The 23727-nt window shown below is 39.2% G+C and overlaps 1 protein-coding gene across 1 annotated transcript in view; it reads left to right on the top strand.

Moving 5' to 3' along the window:
• LOC306759240 (ephrin type-B receptor 1-like) overlaps nucleotides 1–23727 on the top strand; it is a gene marked incomplete at both ends in the record, with an annotated part of 98948 nt that overhangs the window by 37516 nt on the left and 37705 nt on the right. Inside the window, 5 exons of the mRNA XM_079244809.1 lie at nucleotides 6132–6196; nucleotides 6796–7086; nucleotides 7604–7822; nucleotides 7927–8107; nucleotides 19866–20021. Coding sequence (XP_079100935.1) covers nucleotides 6132–6196; nucleotides 6796–7086; nucleotides 7604–7822; nucleotides 7927–8107; nucleotides 19866–20021 — 912 coding nt within the window. The remainder of the gene's footprint in view (nucleotides 1–6131; nucleotides 6197–6795; nucleotides 7087–7603; nucleotides 7823–7926; nucleotides 8108–19865; nucleotides 20022–23727) is intronic.

Below are 23727 nucleotides of genomic sequence, written 5' to 3'. Positions count from 1 at the left end.
AATCGTTGATCAATCACATATAATCCTGCAAATAACATGCACTTTTTTGGAGGGTTTTTTCCTTCCTCAGGTGACAAAGGGAGAGAAACATACAACATGACAGATAGAAAACATTTAGAAAATGAATTTTGCATAATATGGGACCTTTAATAGCAATGATTTTAGAGAAGCTGCTGTTGCTGGCCACCTCCCAGAGAAACTGCAAAAACTCCCAAAGAGCCACAGCTTACATTTTCATAAAATATGGAAACAAACATGACTAACCCTAACCCTAACCCTATCCCTACAATGTTCGTACTAATTGTAAGTTTTTCTCTTCACTGTTTCAAGTTTGTAAAATGTATCCATTGGTACTTGTTATCTGTTGTCTCAACTACTTGTCGTAAAATATTGATCTTTTTAATATCGCCCCAAGGAATCTAAAGTATTATATTGCTTTTTTTCTTCTACCAATATAGAAGGTTTAAACTTGGCATGCATTCATATGTTAAATAATAATGTTTACAACAATACAATTTAAACAAATGTGACTTGTTTAGAAGAGTTGCTGGAGAAATTCTTTGCTTTCAAGTGATAGAAGTACTGATGAGGTTTGTAAAGGTAAATCTAAGGGTGCATTCACATCAGGATTGTCTGATTGGGGACTCGGATCAGTTGTAGGGAGGTGTATTCATGCAGACCAAGATCGCGTTTATGCTGAATTTTGATCAAACGAGTCAAACCATTAAAATAATATATCCCCATTCCTACCCAAGGTGGCGCTGCTCTAGTATTTAGCAAAAGAAAGGACAAGACCCTGTGAGCTAAATATGGAGCACAAAGCCATCACTATGTGGGGTTTTATTTTGTCTTATGCAATTATACTGCAGAAATACACTGCAACGATGGAGGCAGTATAAACACCAGACGAGGCAAATGACCCTTAAAGCGATCGCTCCCCACAATGCAATACTATGCCAAATGGAGGAAGTGACTTTTTTTGCAATCCGCTTCCAGTATTTGGAACAGACCGAGACCTGAGTTTGTAGGTAGGCTAAGTCCGCTTGTTTGATCCAAATCAGAATTTGTTTGGCGCATTCACATTTTGCCAAATGAACAAACTTTCTGAGCAAACGGACTAGAATTCGAATCAAAAAAGGCTGATGTGAATGTGCCCTTAATAGACCTTGTGATTCAACGAGACTTGTGGTGCAATAACTTTTAGAAAAAAATTCTCCATTATGCACAGCAACATGTTTGGTGAAATGAAAACGCAAACATTTCATGCCAGCTGTCCAGGATGGAAGGTTAATGATTTAGGCTTGCTTTGCAGCTTTGGCACCTGGACAGCTTAGTCACTGAGTTGACCGTGAACTTCTCTGGAAGTGTTTGAAAGTGAAATGCGAGACCATCTGCCCAACAGCCTTATGCAACAAAACAATGATCCCAAATACATTAGATGCTCATTTTAATGCCAAGTTAGAACCAGATTAATATTTATTTGTATATTCATTTAGGGTTATAAAGGATAGCACCATCACTGCAGAGCAGGAGGGTCACTAGAATCAAGTCGGTCTAAATTTAAGAGAGGGTTCTCAGTGCTACTCCAGCTTCCTCCTGAAGTCCAGAAGACATGCATATAAAGCCAATTGATGATTCTAGGGGTTAGAGTGAATGGTTGTTTGGTTCATTTGTCTTTGTTTTGGCCCCATGATGGAGTGGTGACATCTGCAGGGTGTACCCAACCTCCAGCCTGACAGCAAATGGGCAAAGCTCCAGTCCCCCTCCCAACCTGAATTTGATTTAGTGGGTATGGACAATAGATTTATTTATTCACTGATTATTCATGTCCTGAACAGAAACACTTAGAAGTGAGAAAAGATATATATATAAATTTTGTTTTCACATAAATGTTGCAGCTAATGCTATTAAAATACACAGTTCAACACCTTAACGTAACCACTCCTGCTAACAGTAGCAGGAGTGTCCAAATATCTTCAGAAAAGCTCTCACTTCTGTTAGATTTTCTTCACAAGGAAGAAAAAGTGTGTACAAGCACACACTCACCTCTCACACATACACAGGCATATAAATCAGGACTAATTGCAGTCTTTGAGCAGCATACTAATCTGGTTAGAACACACTTCGCTAATTAGCATAAGATGAACTGACCTCAGTTGTCATTTGACCTCTAGTGCTTAAACATCACAGACATAAGGAGAAAGTAAAGGAAAACGAGAGGCAGAGAATGAGACGATTGCTTCTGTGCTAGCATCTGTTGTGGAAACATTTCCTTTCTCCCTTGTGAGACACACCAGCGATTTAACAGGATCTTTGACTGCTATAGATTTACCTGCTGTTTATTCTGCCATAAAATAGCTTTTGGCTTTGTTCAGTGGTGTAGCGCTGGCTTGGGGGGGTGCACCTCTGCGGGGGTGGTAGGCACACTGTGATCACATCCTCCAACGTGTCAAAAGTAATTAGGATGATCGGGAGAGCATTCCCTATTATGTGCAGAGAGGTGTGTGTGCTGTTAATTAGAATGATGAGTAGACTCTAATAAGCCCAGCACAGACCATCAAATACCATACTTGTCTGTTTTTGTTCTGATTAGACTATTTTTTTATTTAAGATGAGACTTTACAAAGGTGTGTTTGCAGATTTTTTCTGCTGCAGTCGGTGATTTGTTTAAATCTGTAACAACTGTAATAACTAAAAGTTACAATTAAATGATCTGTAAATTCATTGATTAGTAATCTTACGTACTTCTTTCAGGGGTTTACTCCTAAAATTTGTAGCCTGTTTGACCAGCCTTTTTCTAAACGCTGAGTATGTTTTGGCTTTGCACTTGGATCAACCAAACAAGAAATTACAGATTCATGAACATTCGTTGATGATCTAATGAACTTTGAAGGCTTTTATTGCATAAATACAATGTTGATCATTATTATTATTTTTTTAATTTGCATTTGGGTGTCAAGCAGTGAGAAAAACATAACATCAACAAATGAATTACACAGACCTCCCAAAGGAATCTGGGTAAGGTGGTGCAATCAATTTTCAATAAATGTATTATAAACAAGGTATGCAGTGAATTTGCCTGAAGGTTTGCCTTGAATGCCAAGATTTGAAGCAGAAAGATGATAGCAAGGTAGCACCATTGTTCTATCCCCAAAGCAAAACACCAAATTAAACCCTTTCTTTAGAGACTTAGTTGGAAGCTGTATCTTTTCAAAACATTTTTCTCCCAGCATTGTGGATTTATCACTCTTTTACCATTTTTCTCTGTTTCGGCTATTTAAAACCCAAAACTTCAAAAGCATCTTTATAGGCAAAATATGCATGCTGTTGAACTAAAGTGTCTGTATTCTGCTGCGCATCGTCGTGTGAAAATCTTTGTTGACAACATGCCTCTAAACGCACTGAAGCTACAAATTAGACTGCGAAACTTGTGACAGTTTGAATAAGCTTTGGTCCAGGAGTTTGATAGTCGACTACATTTCTTTCCTTTTTTTTGTGCGTGACAAGCATTTCATTATCCAAAACGACCTTATCTCTCAGGGGAAAGCTGAAAAACTAGGTTCTGCTGTAATTAGGGGAGCTTGCTGACAAAAAAAAAAAAAAGCAGCACCGTGGTAGAACAGGGGATGAAAGATAGTGAAGTAGAATGAAGAAAGGGATGAGTGTACGGCGAGTGGAAGGAGGGAGGGAGCAGATAATGAGAGGCAAGGTGACAGTATGAAAGAGTGCAAGAGGAGGAGTGCATGTCGAGAATCTTGGGAGGGGGTGGTGTTTGCCTGTGGCTGGCTTATGGTACAATGTCATTTAATCCTCTCACCATGTTTTATCACAGAGTTCTGTGTTAGGGTCTGTGTTTGCAGCCTGCCAGCTAACTTATGCTGGCTTGAGCATCTCACCATGTCCACTTACTGTGTCGTGTCACTATTAATTTTGCCCACGTTTGTTTATTTCAACCACAAGCAACAAAAACAGGTGTTGTAGTTTGTGTTGTTTCTCTTTCGCTCAGTGTATCTTTCAAAACAAATATGCATATCTTCACGTATGGTTAATGTAATTAATATGCAAATTTTAATGTACACTAATCATCATGTGATTTAATAAATCTAAATTTACAGTTTTTAGCTCTTTCAACTTTGCAAAACCTCAGTGTGATTTGCAAAAAAATATTTCTCGTAGCTGCTTAGACAGTTATCTTTTGGTAGGTTCTGATAGAAGGATGTTTAATAGGATGTTAAACGAGAGGTTTTTTTTGTCGTAGATATTTATAATTGATTGTCATAAAGAATATTACATGAGTAACACTTATACTGTAACTATTATGTCCGTGTGCCCTTTAGTTGTTTTATGTATGGCTAGCGACCCAACGCTTGCTCAGATGGAATCAGATTGATCTGTTTTTGTGTATGTATGTGTGGTATGGCCTAATTTAAATAGAACCTAGCTGAACTGATGGATTAGGCTGAATGTTATTATGTGTGGCTAGTTTGATCTGGTGGTGTCAGTTTAGATAAAGCAAGAAGTCATTAGTAGCTCTCAAATCCGCTTAGTGCAACCCACAGACACCCACATAGTCATTTCTTCATTTAGAAAAGCTTTTGACTAATTTTGCATGTATGGAATTAGTAAACTGTTTAAGTTATGCCACTTCCCAGTGTCATAAAACAACATAGGCCATTACTGTGATTACCTAGACTGATCGACCATAATATTAAAACCACCTGACTGAAATGATATAGGTCCTTCTTATGCTGCTGTTTTGGCCAACTTGCAGATGGTGTGTCATGCACTGTGGCACTGGGACACTGGCTGTACATTGTTTTAGGTCATGTGAGGTTTTAGGTCACTGAGGTTTCAGTAATCAGACTTGTTAGAGTTAATTCTACAGACGCACAGAGTGTCCAGTTTAAATCAGAACTTGTGGTGTAAACATTAACTCTGCAGTACCACAAATCTTTTTCTCTAAAGTTATGTGTAGGTCTGGTACGTAGGTTACAACAGAACTGTTGGATGTCTCACTTTATGGTAAATATTATGTACATGATTTATAAAAAGATTTTTTTTCTTTGTTTTTTAATATCAGCCATCAGTATTAATACAAAGATAGTTTTAGTCAGATTTTTTCCACAGATTGAGGTTGAACTCTACTGTTTAGTCACAATAATGATTTCTAAAATGTAATAAGAATCTTTAGGATTAGGCCAAATTTAGTGCAGTAATCCAAATTCAGTGCAGCAATCACAGACTCTTGTAAGTCACTTTTGAATAAATAATAAAGAAAGATTATCTTGAATCAGTAAAATGCATTGGAAAACACAGTGAAGCTGTCTCTGCTTCTGCTCACTTTCACACAGATTACAGGTTGTTATCTGTTGGGGAAAATGAAGCATGGAAGAGCCATGCTGAGTTTGACTACAATGTCAGAAAATGGTAAAAAAAAAAAAAAAAAAAAAAAAAATCACTGTTATGGCTATTGTACTATTGTACTCCTTGAAGAGTGATAAGGTGATTTCAGAGGGATTTGTAGGATGCTGCTTCTCACTCTTGTAATAACCTCAAAAATAACAGCATAGTCTGCCTCATTTATCTGTCTTTTATCTAGATGCGATTGCAAAATAAAATTTTAAATTGAACAAATTCATTCCTCTGAGAGCAGGATGGTCCTACTGACCGTCATCGTCTTCATACTACTTCTGTAGCTGCAGATGGTTTTGGTTTCTGCTGCTGTTCTGCTCTTGTTGTGTTTGCCAACCCCTTTCTGTTTCTGACCCGTGCTGCACAACTTTTGGTGTTTTTTAATCGTTGAAGACCATCAACCATCACTGTATTCCTAAGACATTTAACAATCTACTATTGCAACAAGATTTTGTTTAATTATATAGAGAAGATGGCCATGATAACAAGCGAGTGTTACTCTTCTGCACCTCATATAGTTGGGTAACAACCCCTATCTGTTTTTATCACATTGTGAACAGAAGAGAAGGAAAAGCTTTTCGGAAGTTATGCTTTTACAGCACACATCACAACGCGGTGCTGAATTTGGTCAATTATTATTTAGGCTCATGCCTGTTCTCCGGCTGTAGCTAATTCTTTTCACCTCTTTCTCCTTTTCGGTCTCTCTTTTTGTCTGGCAGAGACAGTGATGGATACAAGGACAGCAACAGCTGAGCTTGGCTGGGTATCTTTTCCTGCCAGTGGGGTAAGAACAATGTAAAATGGTGTGCTGTATTGGTGTGTGTGTGTGTGTCTTTGTATGTGCAGGCAACCATGGGGAAAGCAGTTTGGCTACACTTTATAAAAGTCCATTAATGGCTCACTCAAACTCCTAATTACTGTGCCAAGGTGACTTCAATTAACCACTACTGATGCAAAAAAGAAGGTTTTCCAAAAGAAATCATAGAAATACCACTCGCAAGAATTTGTAACAGACAAATGGAAAATACTGAATTAAAGCAGAGTAAAATGGGTTCCTCCATCCTCCTCCGTAAGCTCAGCTTCTTTAAATTCTAGCTTGGCTGCTAGCCGCTCACAGTGGTCTGCTGTTCGAATGTGTTTGAGGTGAGTGGCTCTAATTGTGATGAATGGTTGTCCCTGTGCAGCACAGAGCAAGGTAGAGGAGTGAAAAGGAAAATGAGGGGGGCAGGAAAAAGGAGTGAGACAGAAAGGGAGGGAGTGGATGGAAAAGGTTTAATTTGTGTCATGTCTTAGTAAACCCATTAATCATTTTACCCCTTCATCTCGCCTCTCTCTGTGCTTTGTCCCCTTTCCTTGCCCCTTCTTCCCACAAACATTCCCTAGTGGGAGGAGGTGAGTGGCTACGATGAGAACCTCAATACCATCAGGACATACCAGGTGTGCAATGTGTTTGAACCCAGCCAGAACAACTGGCTCCTAACTACTTACATCGACCGGCGGGCAGCACAACGTATCTACGTTGAAATTCGCTTCACTGTCCGGGATTGTGCCTCCATACCGAGTGTCTTGGGTTCCTGCAAAGAGACGTTCAACCTCTACTACCTAGAAACTGATAGGACTGTGTCAGAAGGCATCAAAGGGGTGGAGTACTTGGCCAACGCCCCTTTTTTAAAGGTAACTGTCCAAACACAAGACAGTTTGAAAAGCTATGGTCATTTTGTACAAGTATTAATAGTTTATTTAAAAGTAAACGTAATGTTATGATCGAAATGAAATACAGAAATTTATCAGTAATTTTCCTAAATTCTAATGTACAAGGTTTTATTAATTCCATTAAAAACAAAGAAACACACAAACAAACAAACAAAAAACAAAGTCACTGGCTGATGTGTTGGGAGTGATGTTAACTGGAATTCATGGTGATCTCTTTATTTAAAAAAAAAAAAAACTACATTTCTCCAGTATTTTTAAGCTTTCAATTGTTGTTTTTCTTTTAAGTGAGGTTTAGTCAAGTCATAGACAAGCCTGATGAAATTGCTTTATGTATTCACAAACATCTTCATTCAAAAGTTTTGCATTAGCTTTCAGTTTGTAAAAGTAAGTTTTTGATATAAGTAATAATCTGGCATGTTTAAAAAGTGCTAGTTCCAAGTTTTTCCATTATCCTGCTTATTTTTTCTTCTTCTCTCAGGTGGATACCATCGCAGCAGATGAGAGTTTCTCCCAGGTTGATTTTGGGGGAAGGCTTATGAAGGTGAACACAGAAGTGAGGAGTTTTGGGCCATTATCCAAAGGCAGAGGGTTCCACTTGGCCTTTCAGGATCTGGGCGCTTGCATGTCGCTCCTGGCCGTCAGAGTGTTTTACAAGAAATGTCCCAGCATAGTGCAGAATTTTGCTTTTTTCCCTGAGGTAAAAACAAAGACAAAATTATAGTGTTGCTGATTTATTTAGCCTTACTGTTGCACCTGTTTAGTGGTCAGGCTTTTCTTTTATTTAACTTCCATTTTCTGCAGACCCTGACTGGAGCAGAGTCCACATCTTTGGTTATCGCCCGTGGAAGTTGCATCTCAAATGCAGAGGAGGTTGATGTTCCCATAAAGCTCTACTGTAATGGAGATGGAGAATGGATGGTTCCTATTGGCAGCTGCAGCTGCAAGGCGGGCTACGAGCCAGACAATGGCAATGTGTGTCGAGGTAAATTTTTATAAGTAGTTTTGCTTTTAATTTAAAGTGGAACTATTATGTGCATTACAGGCTAATTTATTTTTATTTCTGAGACAAGAAGGGCTGGGATTGATCGAGTTATTGTCACAAATCACTTTATTTACTTCAGACCGACCCTCTCCGTAGGCTGTCAGATCAGCCTGTGGGCAAAACGAGTGGATTGAGACTCTTCCGCATTAAGCCCCGCCTCCCGCCACTGCACTACATCGGGAGCACGCACCGCAACTGCTTTCGCCGTCATTGTAACATCTCATAAACAGAAGGATTAGGCTAATATGAACTCAGTAAAAAAAACAAAATACAATGTCAACACATAGCATACAGCCCTACATGTTGGAACCTGAATCAGACCCTGAAAACAAAGTGGAAAACAGCAACCCACAGCAACGAATGCAACAGGATGTCTCTCTTTGGTAAACTCACCAGCCATCGTTGGAAATAACTTTATCCAACGTTTTCCACCCACCTGATGTATTTGTACATGGTCTTGTTAACCAGTAGAAGGTAACCAATCACCGAACCTTATCCCCCAGGATGTCACAAGGATTTCGAAGTAGAAAAAACTCTCTAAAACGACATGTTTTTCGTTGCCATGGAAACCAAACGGAGAGCGTGCTGTTAACTCAAACTCAAACTCAAACGTGCGTTTAGGTAATAAAAAACGGTGCCGTTCACATGTCTGATGAGTATTCAACACAGTAATACTGTAGTATGCTCAGAAAACTCAAAATACCAAAATAGCACCCCTGTAAGTTTGTTCGTCTGACTTTGTAATGACAAACAATTGCGCATGCTGTGTATGAATTTAATGTTGTTTTGAAGTAAAAATAACAAGCTATTATGGCAGTAAATCAATATCAATCAAACTATTATGCAGCTGCAATAGGCACCCTATGGCGGCTAACATGTCAGAGCACAACTACATGTCATGCAAATAGCCGAATTGCAGGGTTTTATCTGATGTAGTGTTGACAATCCAAAATGCAGACAGGGTTAGGAAGTAAATGCAGCCACACAGAACATTCGGTTAAGAAATTAATCCCCGGTTCTCTGAAACATGAGTAAGGTATGTCACAATGGGACACGCCCCCAGACGCTATCCACAGAAGCTTTTTTACATTATGCCAGTCCTGACTGGCAGACAGAGGTCACGTCTGCTCCAGAGGGGAGGAGCCCTCCCCATTATAAGAGCCTGATGTGACCTTCACTCTTCAGTCTTGGTAAGCACACCTCTTCCTCGCTCCAGGCAAGGAAGTTGGTCTGGTGAGATACATCACTGATCTTTCAGAGAACCGGGTTTAATTTTTTTTAACCTAAAGTTCTATTATAACATTCGTTTCAGTATCTCACTATGGGATATAGAGACTCCCGTACTGCCAGACAAGCTTACCTCGAAGACAATTTGGAGTTTATAATTTATACAGGCACAGTACCCACGCCCAGCACTGCGTTAGACAGTGAAGGAGCGGTGACTTTGAACCTGTAAAATTGAATGAAAGTGTGCGGCGTTGCCCAATCAGCAGCCGCACAGATGTCTTCCACAGAAGTGCCTTTAAACAGCGCCCAGGATGTGGCCATCCCACGAGTTGAATTAGCGTGCAAACCCCCCGGGGGCTGCAAACTTTTAGTGTTATATGCCATAGTAATAACCCCCATGATCCAGTGAGACAATCTCTGTTTAGTGAGGTATTTCCCTTTGTGGGTTTGAGCCCAGGACACAAACAGCTTTTCCGACTTTCTGAACCCAGTCTTTCTGTCTACGTAAATGCGCAGTGCCCACACTGGGCACAGAGCATGATACCTGCTTGTGCTCCTGTGGCAAGAAAGGCAGTGGGTAAAAGGCCAACAATTCTACTGTGCAGCATTTGGCAGAGTTGGTTTGAAGACCTTTGGCACAAAGGCCGGGTTTGGCTTAAGCAGAATTTTAGAGTCTCCCATCAGAAACTGCATACAGGCTAGGCTAAACGACAACGCCTGGATGTCACCCACGCGCTTGGCAGAAACCAATGCAAGTAGCAAAGCCATCTTAAAAGATCGGGACATGAGTGACTCCCAGCGACAATAGCCAAGAGTTGGTGCACGTGATCAATCTGTTTGCCAACATGTGCAGCTGACGTGAACGTAGGCCGCCCTGTCTGTTGATATATGCAACAACTGTGGTGTTATCGGTTCTGACCAAAACATTGGGCCCTCTCAGAAGAGCCATAAAATGTCTCAGTGCCAACACTGGTCCAAAACACTGTGCGTTTCCAGGGCTGGAGAGCCAAGATGCATGCCAGAGAAATTGGAACTCGGGAGTGAGCATGACTTATTGGACTGAGTGTATTAGATTGAGTGATGCAACCCACTGCGCCGATGCCATTAGCCCCAGCAGTCTGAGACACAGTTTGAATTTCAGCAACGTCCCCCTGGGGAAAAGTGCCATACAAGCCTGAATGGCTTTCATCCTCTCCGCCGAGAGGCGCACCCGGAACTGGGCTGAGTTTAGGGACAGGACTTTGAATGTGATGTCCTGGGTCGGGGACAAAACACTCTTTTCCCAATTTATTGTGAAGCCCAGTGCTGCCAGGTGTGACGTGAGCACCCTGGTATGTGTCTGAACCTGTTCTTGAGACTCCGCTGCAAGAGGCCAGTCATCTATATACGTCACCAGGCGCATCCCCTTCTTTCTCAGGGGAGTGATGGTGGCCTCGGTCCATTTTATCTGTGGAATTAGAGAAAGACCGAATGGGAGCACCAGATATTCGTAACATTTGCCTTGAAGGGCAAATCTGAGGTATTTTCTGTGTGGGGGTAAATAGGTCCGCGAAAAAAAGCGTCCTGTAGGTCTACAGAGACGAACCAATCTCCCAGTCAAGCGCCAACCCTCCTTGAATGGGGTTTTTGGCAGAGAAAGGATTGCTCCAGGACTGGGTTGCTTCTTCTTCCAGGCATTCAGGGAAAACCGGTAGTAGCTGTCTGGTTGGAGACTTCTCTCTCAGGAGCATTTTTCCTTCATAGCGAGACATGGTGGTCTCCATGAGGGTTTCAGGCCACTCATGTAGATCCACTGTTGCAGTTGGGTTTGGAGAGCCGCTGCACATCCCTCCCGTGTCAGAAAAGAGTTCATTGTCTCCGTCATCCTCTTTGGAACCAAGGCTGATGGACCTCATCTTGAGAGTCAGACTCAATTCCCGCGAAGGAGCCGAGCTCCAGTGAGACGGACTCATGTTTGTTGGGGTCGGTCAATGGGGTGACAGCACTGACCGACGGGTGCTGTCACCACCCGTAAGAATGGTGTATCCCTTGGCGGTCTCAACCAACTCCTGTGGTGGGGGAGTGGTTACTCCCATCACCAGGTTTGTGGGCGACAGTCTGGCCTGGCGTGCCAGCCTGTGTGCCAGCCTGTCTTAAGAGAGAGGCGTGCGGAATGCTCACAACTAGCCGTAGGTGCTAATGCATCTTGGGTATGTTGCAGCCCCAGAGACAAAGCACAAGCAGCATGGGTGTCTGCTCTAGCAATTTTGTTACCACATGTGACCTTTTTTGTTGGTAGATTGTCTTTTTCCATGGTGAGGAAAAGTCGAGCTTTGTATTGTTAGCTCTGAAAGAATAAAGCAGTCTCCAGCTGGTATGGTGGCCAGTTGCAACAGCAAGTGTTTGGTGACAGCCTAGCTGGTTTCTCAGATAGCTGTGCAGTATCAGGTAGTGTTCGGTGGTTAGCTCGCTCTGTGAACAGGGATGCTAGCCCGCTAACAGCACTTGCAGTCTGAGAGTTTCCTTTGAAAGTGAGAAGAGGTGTTGAACTGAAGAGTAACGGTCATGCCAGGCTCTTTTTGTGGGAGGAGGCCCCTCCCCTCTGGAGCAGACATGACCTCTGTCTGCCAGTCAGGACTGGCGTAATGTAAATGAGCTTCTGGGGACACCATCTGGGGGCGTGTCCCATAGTGACATACCAAAACAAATGTTGAAAGAGAATGCTGTTTTCCTCTGGTGACTGTGTCAAATTGTCTAAATTCTGTGCTGCACAGTTACTGCACCACTTTAATTGTTTTTGTTTTTTGTGTGTTGTTTTTTGTGTGTCATAAGATAGTTAATAAAAAAAATTACAAACACAAAACAAGAAAACAAAAGTTGATCATCAATCTTTGGTTAAAAACAGGAGCAGAAATGGACAACTAAAAAAACGACCACAAAAATAACGGTGGTTCATCCATTGTTAGCCTTAGCATAGTAATTATTATTATAAGCTAATTAATTAAAAACAAGGTGACAACTAAATAAAGCTTCTTTGGATCCTTCGTGGTTGACCCAACCTAAAATAAAATAACTGTAGGCTTCTAGGCTTTCTTGGCTCATAGGCTCACAGTATGATATGAGCTCTGCTACACAAGATAATTTGTGATGGCAGTTGCATCAATGCCGAGTAAATCCTCCAGATTATATGAAAAGTCTAAATTTATTTAACTTATATTGGTCATATCATAAATTTCCTTGTATTTTTTGCCATATTGTGTTTGCGCCTGCCAATTAAATCCCTCAGCGTACTCGCTGTCATCCGTTGTACTGCATTTTCAAGCGGAACAAAACGCTTCCTGTCCGAAATCTGAATGTCGCGGATCTTTCAAAGCATGTGATCGAAACACAGCAATGTACACAGTGTCTTTGTATTACTTTCAATTTAACATAAAGTGTTAAATTGTAAAATCATTACAGTGTAAATCATTACAAAAAAAAAATCATTGTATTACAACTAATTATTTATTAAAATGTTGATTTGGTTTGTAAACATTATAACTGTACAATTAAACTATATTTTAATCTGAGTAAATTCCATTGAAAATGTAAATGTTCTGTTCAGTCAAGAGGTCTGAACAGTGTCTTAGCTGAATAATTTCATTCAAGTATCGTGCCTTATGATGCTTTATCATGTATTTTTGCCCAAGGGGGCAGCGCACGATGTTCCATATGTTAATGTTTGTTGAGGCTTACTTGGATGAATATTGTCCAAAAATAGCTCCTCTTCCCTCAATGTTCCAAATATTGCCACCTCCTTTCCTTTCTTTTTATATCTGGCCTCCTTCCCCATTTCCTCTCCGAAGTGGTACCCATCATTTCTAATTCTCCCTGGAGAGTCTCATCCATTTTGTGCATGTACGTGTGTGCGTGGGGGCATATGATGTATGTACATATGGTAAAATGATAAGTGTGGCTGCTTCATCCCATGTTAATTAGTTTAGCATGTTCAGGCCAGATTAGTCTGCTGCCACATTAGTCCCTAACTCTCAAAGAGTATTAGAAAGAAAGAAAGATGTTGCAAGAGGGTAGAAAGGTTGAAAGCTGATAGATATAACAGACAGAAAGCCCAGACTGATATCTACCACAACTTAAATAGATTATGTATGTCGACAGAAATGTTCGCCATACTCTTGGTCAGTTGGCGTTTTTTCACATTTTTTCACAAATTTCTCATCTTGTGTTTTTTGAGTGTTTAGAGAATGTAAAACAGTTATGAGATTTGATTAAGCTCACAGAAAATTGAAGTGCTTGACTGTCTGAGAGTTTTTAAATCAATTTGTGAGTTTTTCATTCAGTGAAATTGTGGTTTTGCCCCGTGACAATGGTGTAAAATAGTGCGACTGACAAAGCTGAATTGTGTGTATATGTACATGTGAGAAGCAAAAAGAGGGCTTTACATTATATAGGAATATTCTTTATGGTGATGTTTCATGCATTGGCAGTTGTGTCAGTTTGAGAATTAGGGGTTAGGGTGTTCATTTTAAGTAAGAAAACAAAACATAACTTTGACCATATCAGGAGAGGAATGGAGTAATATTTGGTCTGTAAATATAACCTTAACTCTTCTAATCATTGCTTTAAGTTATTTTCTATAGAAAACATTTTTGTTTCTGTCCACCTGCCCAGCATTTGATTTAATAACAGCAGCATATGGTTTAAACCAGTTCTGCCAATCCTTGCTGTGACTATTTGTGACAGCGATCAGCCTTTTCCATATTCTTCATCACAAACTGGATTTTTTTCCTGTGTTGGGATTGAATTATTGACATTATTGGGGGAACAGAAATGTTCTTAATTTCCTCGTCAACTGAGTCATTCATGTCATCAACATGTTATCACAGTGACGAATGAGAATCAGAATAATTATTTTGAGTTAATTCTCTTTCAGAGGCTGAACTTATTGGGATATTCTGAGACAATATAACATATTTGAGTCTACAAACAAAAAACAGACTTGGTCAACATCTTTTGACATTTTCTGTGAAAGTAAGTCTGTACACACCTGCTATTCATTGAAACACTCATTTCGGATGTCATGGGACAGAGCGCATTCTGTCTGTCTTCTCCGAGCAGGCATCTTTTTGGTGTGGTTTTCTGCCAATCAGCTGATAACAACTTGGCAGGAAGCTGGACTCAGCATTGGAACAGATGGTTGTCTCTTTTGTGTGTTAGCGTGAGGGTTTGAGCATGTCAAGCCACAGAGATGGTGTTTATTTTGTACCAAATCGGCATATTGTGCAAACCATACGGCAAAACTGGCTCACGATCAAAGTACTGTGTGTGTTTGAAAGAGCAAGAGAGAAGGTGCATGTGTGTTAATATTCAAACCCTTTTCTGAAATGCATCACACTGCAAATGCAAGCACTGATGCTGAATGCTAAATTTTCCACCATTGTGTTCTCCAAACAGTGCTTCCAGTTTTCTTTCAAACCTGCAGGTTTTGAACATGCACACACACTCGTGCAAATTTTGATTATTGATTAGTTTGTCTCTATGCCAACTTTAGACAATTGTCATCCGTGTGGTTACTGCATAAGTCACAAAGCTTGCAAAAGGCACTGAAGGAACCTTTGGAATAATCTGTCTTTATTACTTATTCTTTTTATTTTTTTGTTACTGCGATGTAACAAAACTTATTGCACTACCTCTTGTAGTGCAATACCTTTTTCATTTCTTTATCCTTCTGCATACCCAAAACTAAAAGGGACCAGAATCTTTACATACTTTAAATGTTATGAGAATGCTTAGAAATATAAGGGCAATATATAAAATTCAATGGTAAAATGATACTTCCAAAAACAATTTTTTCAGAATTTTATTTACTGTTTTTTCTTATATTTATATGTTTTGCAAGGCTATTGTTTTGGTCCATTCTTTCAATGCAAGTTTGTGTGAAAACTTACCTATTGACATATATAAAACCCACAGACACAAGAAAACACATGTACACAGATACAAATATGACTATACAGAGAGGTTTCTAGAGGTAATACAAAGATTGAGCAAGACTTGTTGCCATGGTGACATGCCCCATGTGTATGAGCAAGGTTGTTGAATAAATGACCTTGACAAACCAGATGTCTATCTACCTATTTAATACTGAAAGAAAGACACTCACACGCAGAAAATGATACTTTTGCAGAGATGGCTTCACAGAAACAAAGATAACTTGATGCAGAAATTAATAGAAAAGTAGACTTTCACACACATAACATGGTCTTTTTCATCAGTGGCTTTGTTCTTTAAAAGAAAAAAAAAGATCTCATATATTTGTCTTATAAAGTGGCAGTGAAGTAATTACAAGAAACAAAAGAAACAGAGCAGATGTTTGTGAAAGCACATGGTTGTCGATCCAAACCCAGTTCTAAGTGTGCTTCAGTGAAAGTGCTTGTGGCATAAGAGCTATTCAAACAGAGCTCACTCACAGACATTCATGTTTCTTTTGAAAATAAAGTCATGTTTACGCTTCAGATGGATTTATTACATTTTTTTATACAATTAGACAAGGCATTGCATTGTTGTGTTCATACTGAGCAAAGTGTACCCTGCAGGGTTTGTTTATAAATCTGACTTTACTGGCAATGCACGTCACTGATGTACTCAGATTATTTCAATGTAGGAATAAAAACGTAAACAACAGATGGTTCCAAAGCACTGCGATGGCCTGGGCAGTTCATATGGCAGAATTTCAATTTTATTGTTTTACATTTGACTAACCATTTACACCAGTTGTTCCAGAAATAAAGGGAAATCATTGCATTTAAGAACCCAAATTATCTGAGATGTTAAAGTGAAAAATTGTTAATAGACATAAAAATAGACATAAAAATCATTCATCCGAATGTGTCTATTCATCTCTGACCAAAAGTCAAGCTGCTTATTCTCTTGATATAGTTTGACTGATTCTATTTAGTAGATTCCTTTGGATTGGAAATCCCATGACACTGACAACAACAGTATAAGTGTAGCTATTGTGTTAGCTTTTACTGATACTTTAACTACTTTTTATTTAACTGAGAATAAACCTGAATCTTAATCCTAAAAGAAACTTAGGTCATGTAATGATTTCCTGACATGGCTCCTAAAAATGCCATGGCCATAATTATTCCAACATCATGCCAATGATAAAGGCCGTTTATTTAAATGAGCAGCAAATAAATGGTTCTTCCAATATCTTGCAATCTTTTTGCATATCTCCTTTGACCTTGTGAACTGCTCTCTCCCTCCGCAGTGATCTCATGTTGTTAAAGAATCCTTTGCCATCTCGCGTTTTTAGTTCCCTGCAGTGAATCTGGACGGGATTCAAGTCATGACTTTAGCATTCCAGAATATTTCTGATTTTTAGTCTTTGACCACTTTGGCTGCATAATTTAGATCTTCGTCTCGTTAACATGTCCGTAGCAGCCCAAGAATGGGTTTTTCTCCAGACTGAATGTGCTTTAATGAAATTTGGATGTCATCTAAATGTGGTTCCACAGTTAGATGCAAGAACAGGGCCATGAATAATTCATAACTCTAACAGAGTGGCTCACAATCATTTGTCATTTACTTGTGTCATTTACAGCCTAGATGAACCCCTTTTACAAAGTTACAGTTCATTAATGATTACAATTTGGATATGAGTAGTTCTGGGCTTACCTTCACCAATACTTTGACGTTAAATTTTAACCTATTATCTGTCACTGACAACGTATTATTTACATGTTTCTAAATTGCTCTTCATGATACCATTTCATGCACAAGTTTGATCTATGTATGTATAATTTTAGGTGTATTTCAAAAGAGATTTTTGTGTCATATCATAAAATACTGTGGTTTGTGTGTAACATAATACATGATAAAGCCAGAGACTAAAGGACAGTGTCCTTCTTTGTAGATTGTATCAGAACAAAAACATCAGCAAACCAAGAAATAGTGATATAATATTTCAGGGGATGCAACACAGTATATCAATAGCACTAACAAACAGTGTGGTGATATTAAGGAAGGGAAAATAAAACAAGTTTTTTGGCATTAATTTTTGTTGATTTTTTTTCCTGTTTTTTGGACAAATTTAACTCAGTCATGACATGCTTTAACACGTGCAACACTGAGGTTTTATGCAGATAACATAAACATTTCTACAGAGAAAGAAGGAGCCAAATTCTGAGGATCAGCCAAAATAAAAGGACTAAACATTAAAAGGCGCTTGGTTTCTTTCAGCCTGTTGGCTGAGTGGTTTTAGTTTTAGTCCCCATTTCATGCCTCCCTCTTCGTCTGTGCTTTGTTTCACTTGGAGGTTGCAAATGTAATAATTTTAGATGTTTTTTGGCTCACAATTGTCCTTTTATTTTTACAGAAAAGACAAGAGGTCCTTTGTCACATCTGATAATAACTGCTAAAAAAGTGGAACGATACCGTTTGCTTTTCCTGAGATTTAGATGTGGTGTTAAATATTACCCAGAAAACAACCCTCATAGAAATTATGATTTTCTTCACATAGGACTTTTCTTGCTGAACAATTAAGTTTCCACACACTAACAAAACCCTCACTTCTCGAATTTCATTGGCTATTTGAAGCCTCAGTCCTCAACAACTTTATTTAAAGCCAGATCTGTTTATACATATGCTGCAGAGAAAATATAAGGCAGCTGATGATGAGCTGGTGATGTTTTCTTCAATGATTCCAGCTAAATGTTCAATCCTGAGCCCAGCAAAGACAATAATTACTTAGATTGTAGTTAAACCAATTTAAATCCAGTAAACACTTTTGGTCCGAGCCATAGATTTTTATCAGAAATGATTCACCTCCACAGGTAATCAGCTGTGTTATGGTCTGTGTTGTAACAAGTCACAAGCTACGTCTGGGTCATTGATGAATAACAGACTGGTGATTATGAGCAAGTCTATGCTAATCTGGTAAACTCCTTTGATTGCTATTGAAATAAGTTGGTTGCAGTGGTGTTTGTAGATCCGCAGTTTTAGAAAGATAAAAAATTGGACAAAAACTGTACCTGTAATTTTAGATCACTGTAAAAAACAAAAAAGGTTAAAAATGAAAGTTTTCATAAATATGCAAAAATCTTAATGCAATTTTGTGTGATGCTTTTATGTTTTTTTAACATTACAGAAGCATTTAAGCCACACATATTCTTACATATATTCATTTTCATATGACTTTTAAATAACTTTAAGCGCTGCACAAATCCCAGGTTGGATAAGTAATTCATCTGTAGATTTAATTTGTGTTTCATGTCATGATTTTGTGAAAAGGTCTTGTTTGCATGCCTGTGTTTTCAGGTTTCAACTCTCACTTTAAGGACCTTCATGTTACGTAAAGTGGCCAGTGAAATTGTGTTTGGTTGCTTGTTTCAGCCTGATGACCTGTGCACTGTCAGCTGATTAAGGGGTCCAGCCCTTATGTGATCCCTTACAAGCAACCTGATCTCACAAAAAAACATTTAAAAAAGGAAAGGAAAAACACAACCTCATAACTACTTTATATATTATTTACCTCTGAAATGTGGAGTGTGTTGCAAGTATAAGTTGGCATCAGTTTTATTGTATAGATGCATTATTAAATTTCTTTCTTTTGTAAAAAAAAAAAACAAAAAAACAAAAAAAAAACAATCTTCTGTTTGTCTAATGATTATTTGGTGATTAGGTTAGGTTTGTGTATCCCGTTTTCATTTTCAGTGTGCTGCAGCATGCAAAAAAACTACTTTTGTCACCCACAAGAGATTAACAGTTTAGGAAAACATATTTGGTTTGTGTAGTTCAGCGCTACCTGAAAGGTGACAGTTCAAAGCCATTTTTCTGCTCTCCTTTGAATGAAAACATTTTGCAAACCATTCACAGGAGGCCAGGACTTGTCACCTTGGTAACCATACAAGCTGACATATAAGCCAGACATGAGATGACTTCTTCACATTCTAAGTCATTACTGACATTTTCACCTCTTTTACTTATCATTCTGAGATGATATGTTTCCTGGTCATTAACATGGTGATTTGAAGTCTTCCTTGCTTGATCATTTGGCTGTAAAACGAGTCTTTCTACATTAAAAATAGCAGATAAAACTAATAGAAAGATGGTTGGGTGAACAGTGCGACTCTGACCCAGTTAAGAGAGTCAGAGAAACAAAATCTTCGTCCCCATTGCAGATAATCATTGCACCCAGATTTTGCGTCATACGCAAAATGTTTTTGTGTATCTTGTCAGAACGAGACAGCGTTTTGCTATTCCTAGAAAATCCCCTTCTGTGCTTTGTTAACCCTACAGCACTGATAATAACTCTGCTGGCACAATGTTTTTTATCAAAAAAAGTTTGCCAAATGTCTTGTAATCAAGGCAAGCAAAAAACTCAGGACCACACTCACGCAACATGAGAGTTTGTTATCTTTTTGATAGCTGAGAAGGCAAAATGATGTGTTTTTTTTCTTTTCTTCAAATTTTCCATCTTTCTTCTCAGCGTGTCCTCAGGGCACCTTTAAGTCATCCCAGGGGGCAGGATTGTGTCAGCAGTGTCCACTCAACAGTCGCTCCACCATCGAAGCCGCCACCCTCTGTGGCTGTCGGAATGGATATTACCGTGGAGACATGGACAGACCCGAGGACATGTGCACCAGTGAGTCAGTCTTTTTCTCGCCATCGAACGCACACAAGAACATTCTCTATACATTGCAACAGTGTTTCTGAGCATTGCAACGGCCAAAACATGCCTAAAATCCCAGAAGCAGACACAATGCAGCATAGGAGAGGCTGATGCCACCGACAGTCTAATATTTCATAATTAAATGAAAAGCCAACATCTGCTTTGATTTATCATGCAGCCACCAAATTTATGCGGCTCGTTGAGAGCGCTGCGACACTCCCCTCCTTGTTAGGGGATTTGGGGAGCAGTAAGTAATAATGCTGCCATATTCCTCCGGCTTCCCATTGAAGTGAATATGTGTTTAGTGTGTTGAAGAGGCTATATTGCTATGCACAACGAAGCATGGAGTGTGAAAAACGCAGCTTCTCCGTTCCTCAGAGAGCTGGAGGAAGTAGGTTGAAACATGAATCATTTTGGACTCAAACTCCAAATCTGTGTACACACTCTGTTTTATTGTGTACCGATTGTGTAATCACACGTATATTTGTGCACGTCCTGTTAACCTGAATATAACTTTTTTGTTTTGACAGATTAAAAGCAGCCATGGTTCACTCAGGTTTTTGTGTTCATTTCCTGTTACACAATCAGTACATTATGAGTGACATTCCTACTTTTCATGTTATTTTCTTCATGTTCCATTTTTTTACATTTCTTTTCACATGTATGGTTTGGTTCATTTTGATCAAAACTTTACTTCTGCTTTCTTTCATGTTCCCAGTGACTTTTAGACAAACCAGTCACTGTAAGTGGTGAAATGAACTGTCAGGTAATTCAGTTCATTCTGTTTTGCAGCTGTGGCCCTGTCATCATCAGAGCTGCAGCCAACTACATGTTGAAATTTCAATTCCAATGACTGACAGCGAGTTCAACAGCTTTTTAATGCACCTGACATGTTTTATTAAGCTTTCTGTTATCTCACAGACTAAACCAAGAAATTGAGTTTTAACAGTAGAGACTGCAACTGAGCCTTGTTTGTCATGAATTACAGAAAAAGGAAGTTATATGGCACAAAAAAAATAAATCTCCTCCACTCCAGATTTTTTTTTTTTTTTTCTATAAATGTGTCTGATGTTTGGCTCCAGCATTGTTATGTAGCATTACTTTCAAATTTTGCAGTCTCCCCTGACATGTTTGCTCTGGCTGTTTCCATTGCCTTCTTTTTTCTTTTGCCAAGCAACAACCTCATTTAGTCTCATCCAGCATGTCACTGGTACTTTTTCCTGTCTTTTGAGTCCTCCATGATAAGCATCCTTGGAGGCCAACCTATTTCTGTCTTTATCCTGCTGATACTTGAAGTGTTCAGATTAATCAGAAGGCCTTATGGCCTTAATGATGTGACTTATGAAGAATTTTATGAATAGAGGACAACAATAAGATGATGAAAGCATCTTATTGTAGAATCTGGCAGAATCTGGAATCCGACTGATAGATATTTTACTGTTGCCATTGAAAAACATACCTTGAACAAACCTTTCTCATTAACATATGGACTAGGGCAAATGATAATTTGGTCAATAGTTTGTCTACACCAGACAAACAGGTTGTGCACTCGTTAAAATGCTGAAATGCATCACAGTAGGGAGGTCCTCCTATGTACTGTTGTGTGGATAAGATTCACCAGTTGTGAAAACAGAATGCACATAAAAATCATCACCGTAACAGAGGTTTAACATGAAATGCTGACAGAAGGAAAATCCACTCTCCCGGTGGGAACATGTCAGGCGTCAATCTACTCCGCCTACACAGCTCTATGAGTTACTTTGGCACTTTCAATTCAAGGGCAAAATCCAACTGTGTTTCAAACTTTTTCAGACACTAAAGCAAAGGAAAAGAAGAATGCAGACTTTAGAAAACTGCAGGATGAAACAAAAATCTTTGGAGGGAGCTTCGGTTTATTTATATTTGTAAATGCAATCAGATGTAAAATCCGATCGGTGAGATGGAAGAGTGAATGTGCAGATTGTGGATTGTTTCCAGACAGGAAATCATTCTATCTACATGCCTCGTGGACTGCAAGCATAGAGAAGCAGTGTGTGTGAACTTCCACTGTATATGTGTGTGTGGGTATTTTAGGTCAGATTAATACAGTGGGAGAGTTTGGCTGTAAACCGCAGCACAAATTGGGTGTCTTACCCTCTTTAGATGGTCTCCATTGTAGCAACAGTACAATGGGTGGCTATGTGATCATGTATTTGAACTCTTTGACTGTTCTCCTCTCATGATCTCTGCATCCAGCAGTTTGTTTTGCATTGATGCCACTTAAACACTTGTGTCAACACACCGCATTGCCTGTGTGTAGATTCATGACTGTTCAGACAGGTTTACGCTCTCTGAGTAGGAATATTAATAAGAGGACACAGCTTATTTTTCAACCCCCCACTGCTAGCACTTTGATTTTTGAGTCATAGCTGTCACTGACTGTTTGAGAGTTATACACTTATACATATTCCACAGGGCCAGCTCTGTCGTTGCTTACGACTTAGCATATCTCAAGGTTGCGTATTTGTTTTATGTCGACTATCCTTGTTATGTGTGCGTCACGCTCTCTGTGTGAAGTGTTTGCACAGTCAAGGAGAAGTGTGCCCAGTAGGCTTAGCCTTGTGAAAACCAGTAGTGCTTTGAAGACTCATTGTGACATAAGGAAAAGTGAGTGAACTCGCGACACAGAAACAAAAAGACTGCAAAGAGACAATGACTTTTATGACCATTTCCAAGCTTATAGGCCACTTTCTTACTGTTAGGAGCCAGTTTTGGCTGCAACCCAATATTCGGTCTTACAGGTATGACTTATTATCTTTGCACATGCAGCAGGAGGACTTAAGATAACTGCAGTTGGAAGTGCAAAGCCCCTGATATCTTACAAGCTAATAAATTTAAAAAAATAACCTTTACTTGCTTGTGTTAAGAAATATTTAGGTTCCTATAAAGTGCTTCCTCTTTCTAAGATTTGTGAAGTACGGATGCTTTTGTGGTTAGTTTGCTATAATTTGGACACTGCAGTCCTGAAAATAAACAAGATTCTTCTGTTGGCCAGAGGAACAGGAGGGTATCTGATGCAGTCCCATGGACGTATACAAATCACATGGGGAAGAAGTAATCCATTTCTATTTTATTTCTGTAAAATAGGCAAGGAACTACTCATATTGTCGTGATATAAGTGATAAATGAGTAATTTGTTTGCAAAGGGACATTTGTTCAACAATTCCCTTATGACAGTACAGAAACTGTACAGTTTCTGCATCTTTTGAAATGTGTATTTTCCTATTGGACAGACTGTTCTAAGCCACACACTAACGCTTTCACAGTTTTGCTTGCATATGTTAATGTTGTAATTAAATAGGAATGTTTGTTTGATTAAAGGCTAGTACTTTAGATGGTTATTTGGTGGCAGTATCCTTTTGTTGACGAGATGTCTGTAAATTACAAGTTGCAGTTGGAGCTTAGATTTTGTTTATTCAAACGTATTTGTGATGTCTGCTGTTAATATTATTTCTCAGACATATTTTGTACTCTTATAGTAACATCTGATCACATTAGCAAGTCTGTACTTGTTGTAAGAGAGGGGCTAATAGGATCCAGAGAGCGGACACTGTCAGAGTACTGAGAGAGGTTTATTGGGGTTCCACAGATCCCTGTGAATTCTCCAGCAGGACTTCAGAGACTGGCAGACTGGTGAGCA

The sequence above is a fragment of the Telmatherina bonti genome (assembly GCF_933228915.1).
Source record: "Telmatherina bonti genome assembly, chromosome: 8".
In the NCBI taxonomy this organism is placed as follows: Eukaryota; Metazoa; Chordata; class Actinopteri; order Atheriniformes; family Telmatherinidae; genus Telmatherina; species Telmatherina bonti.
The sequence above is the reverse complement of the archived record's forward strand: the minus strand, read 5'-3'. Positions and strand labels throughout refer to the sequence as shown.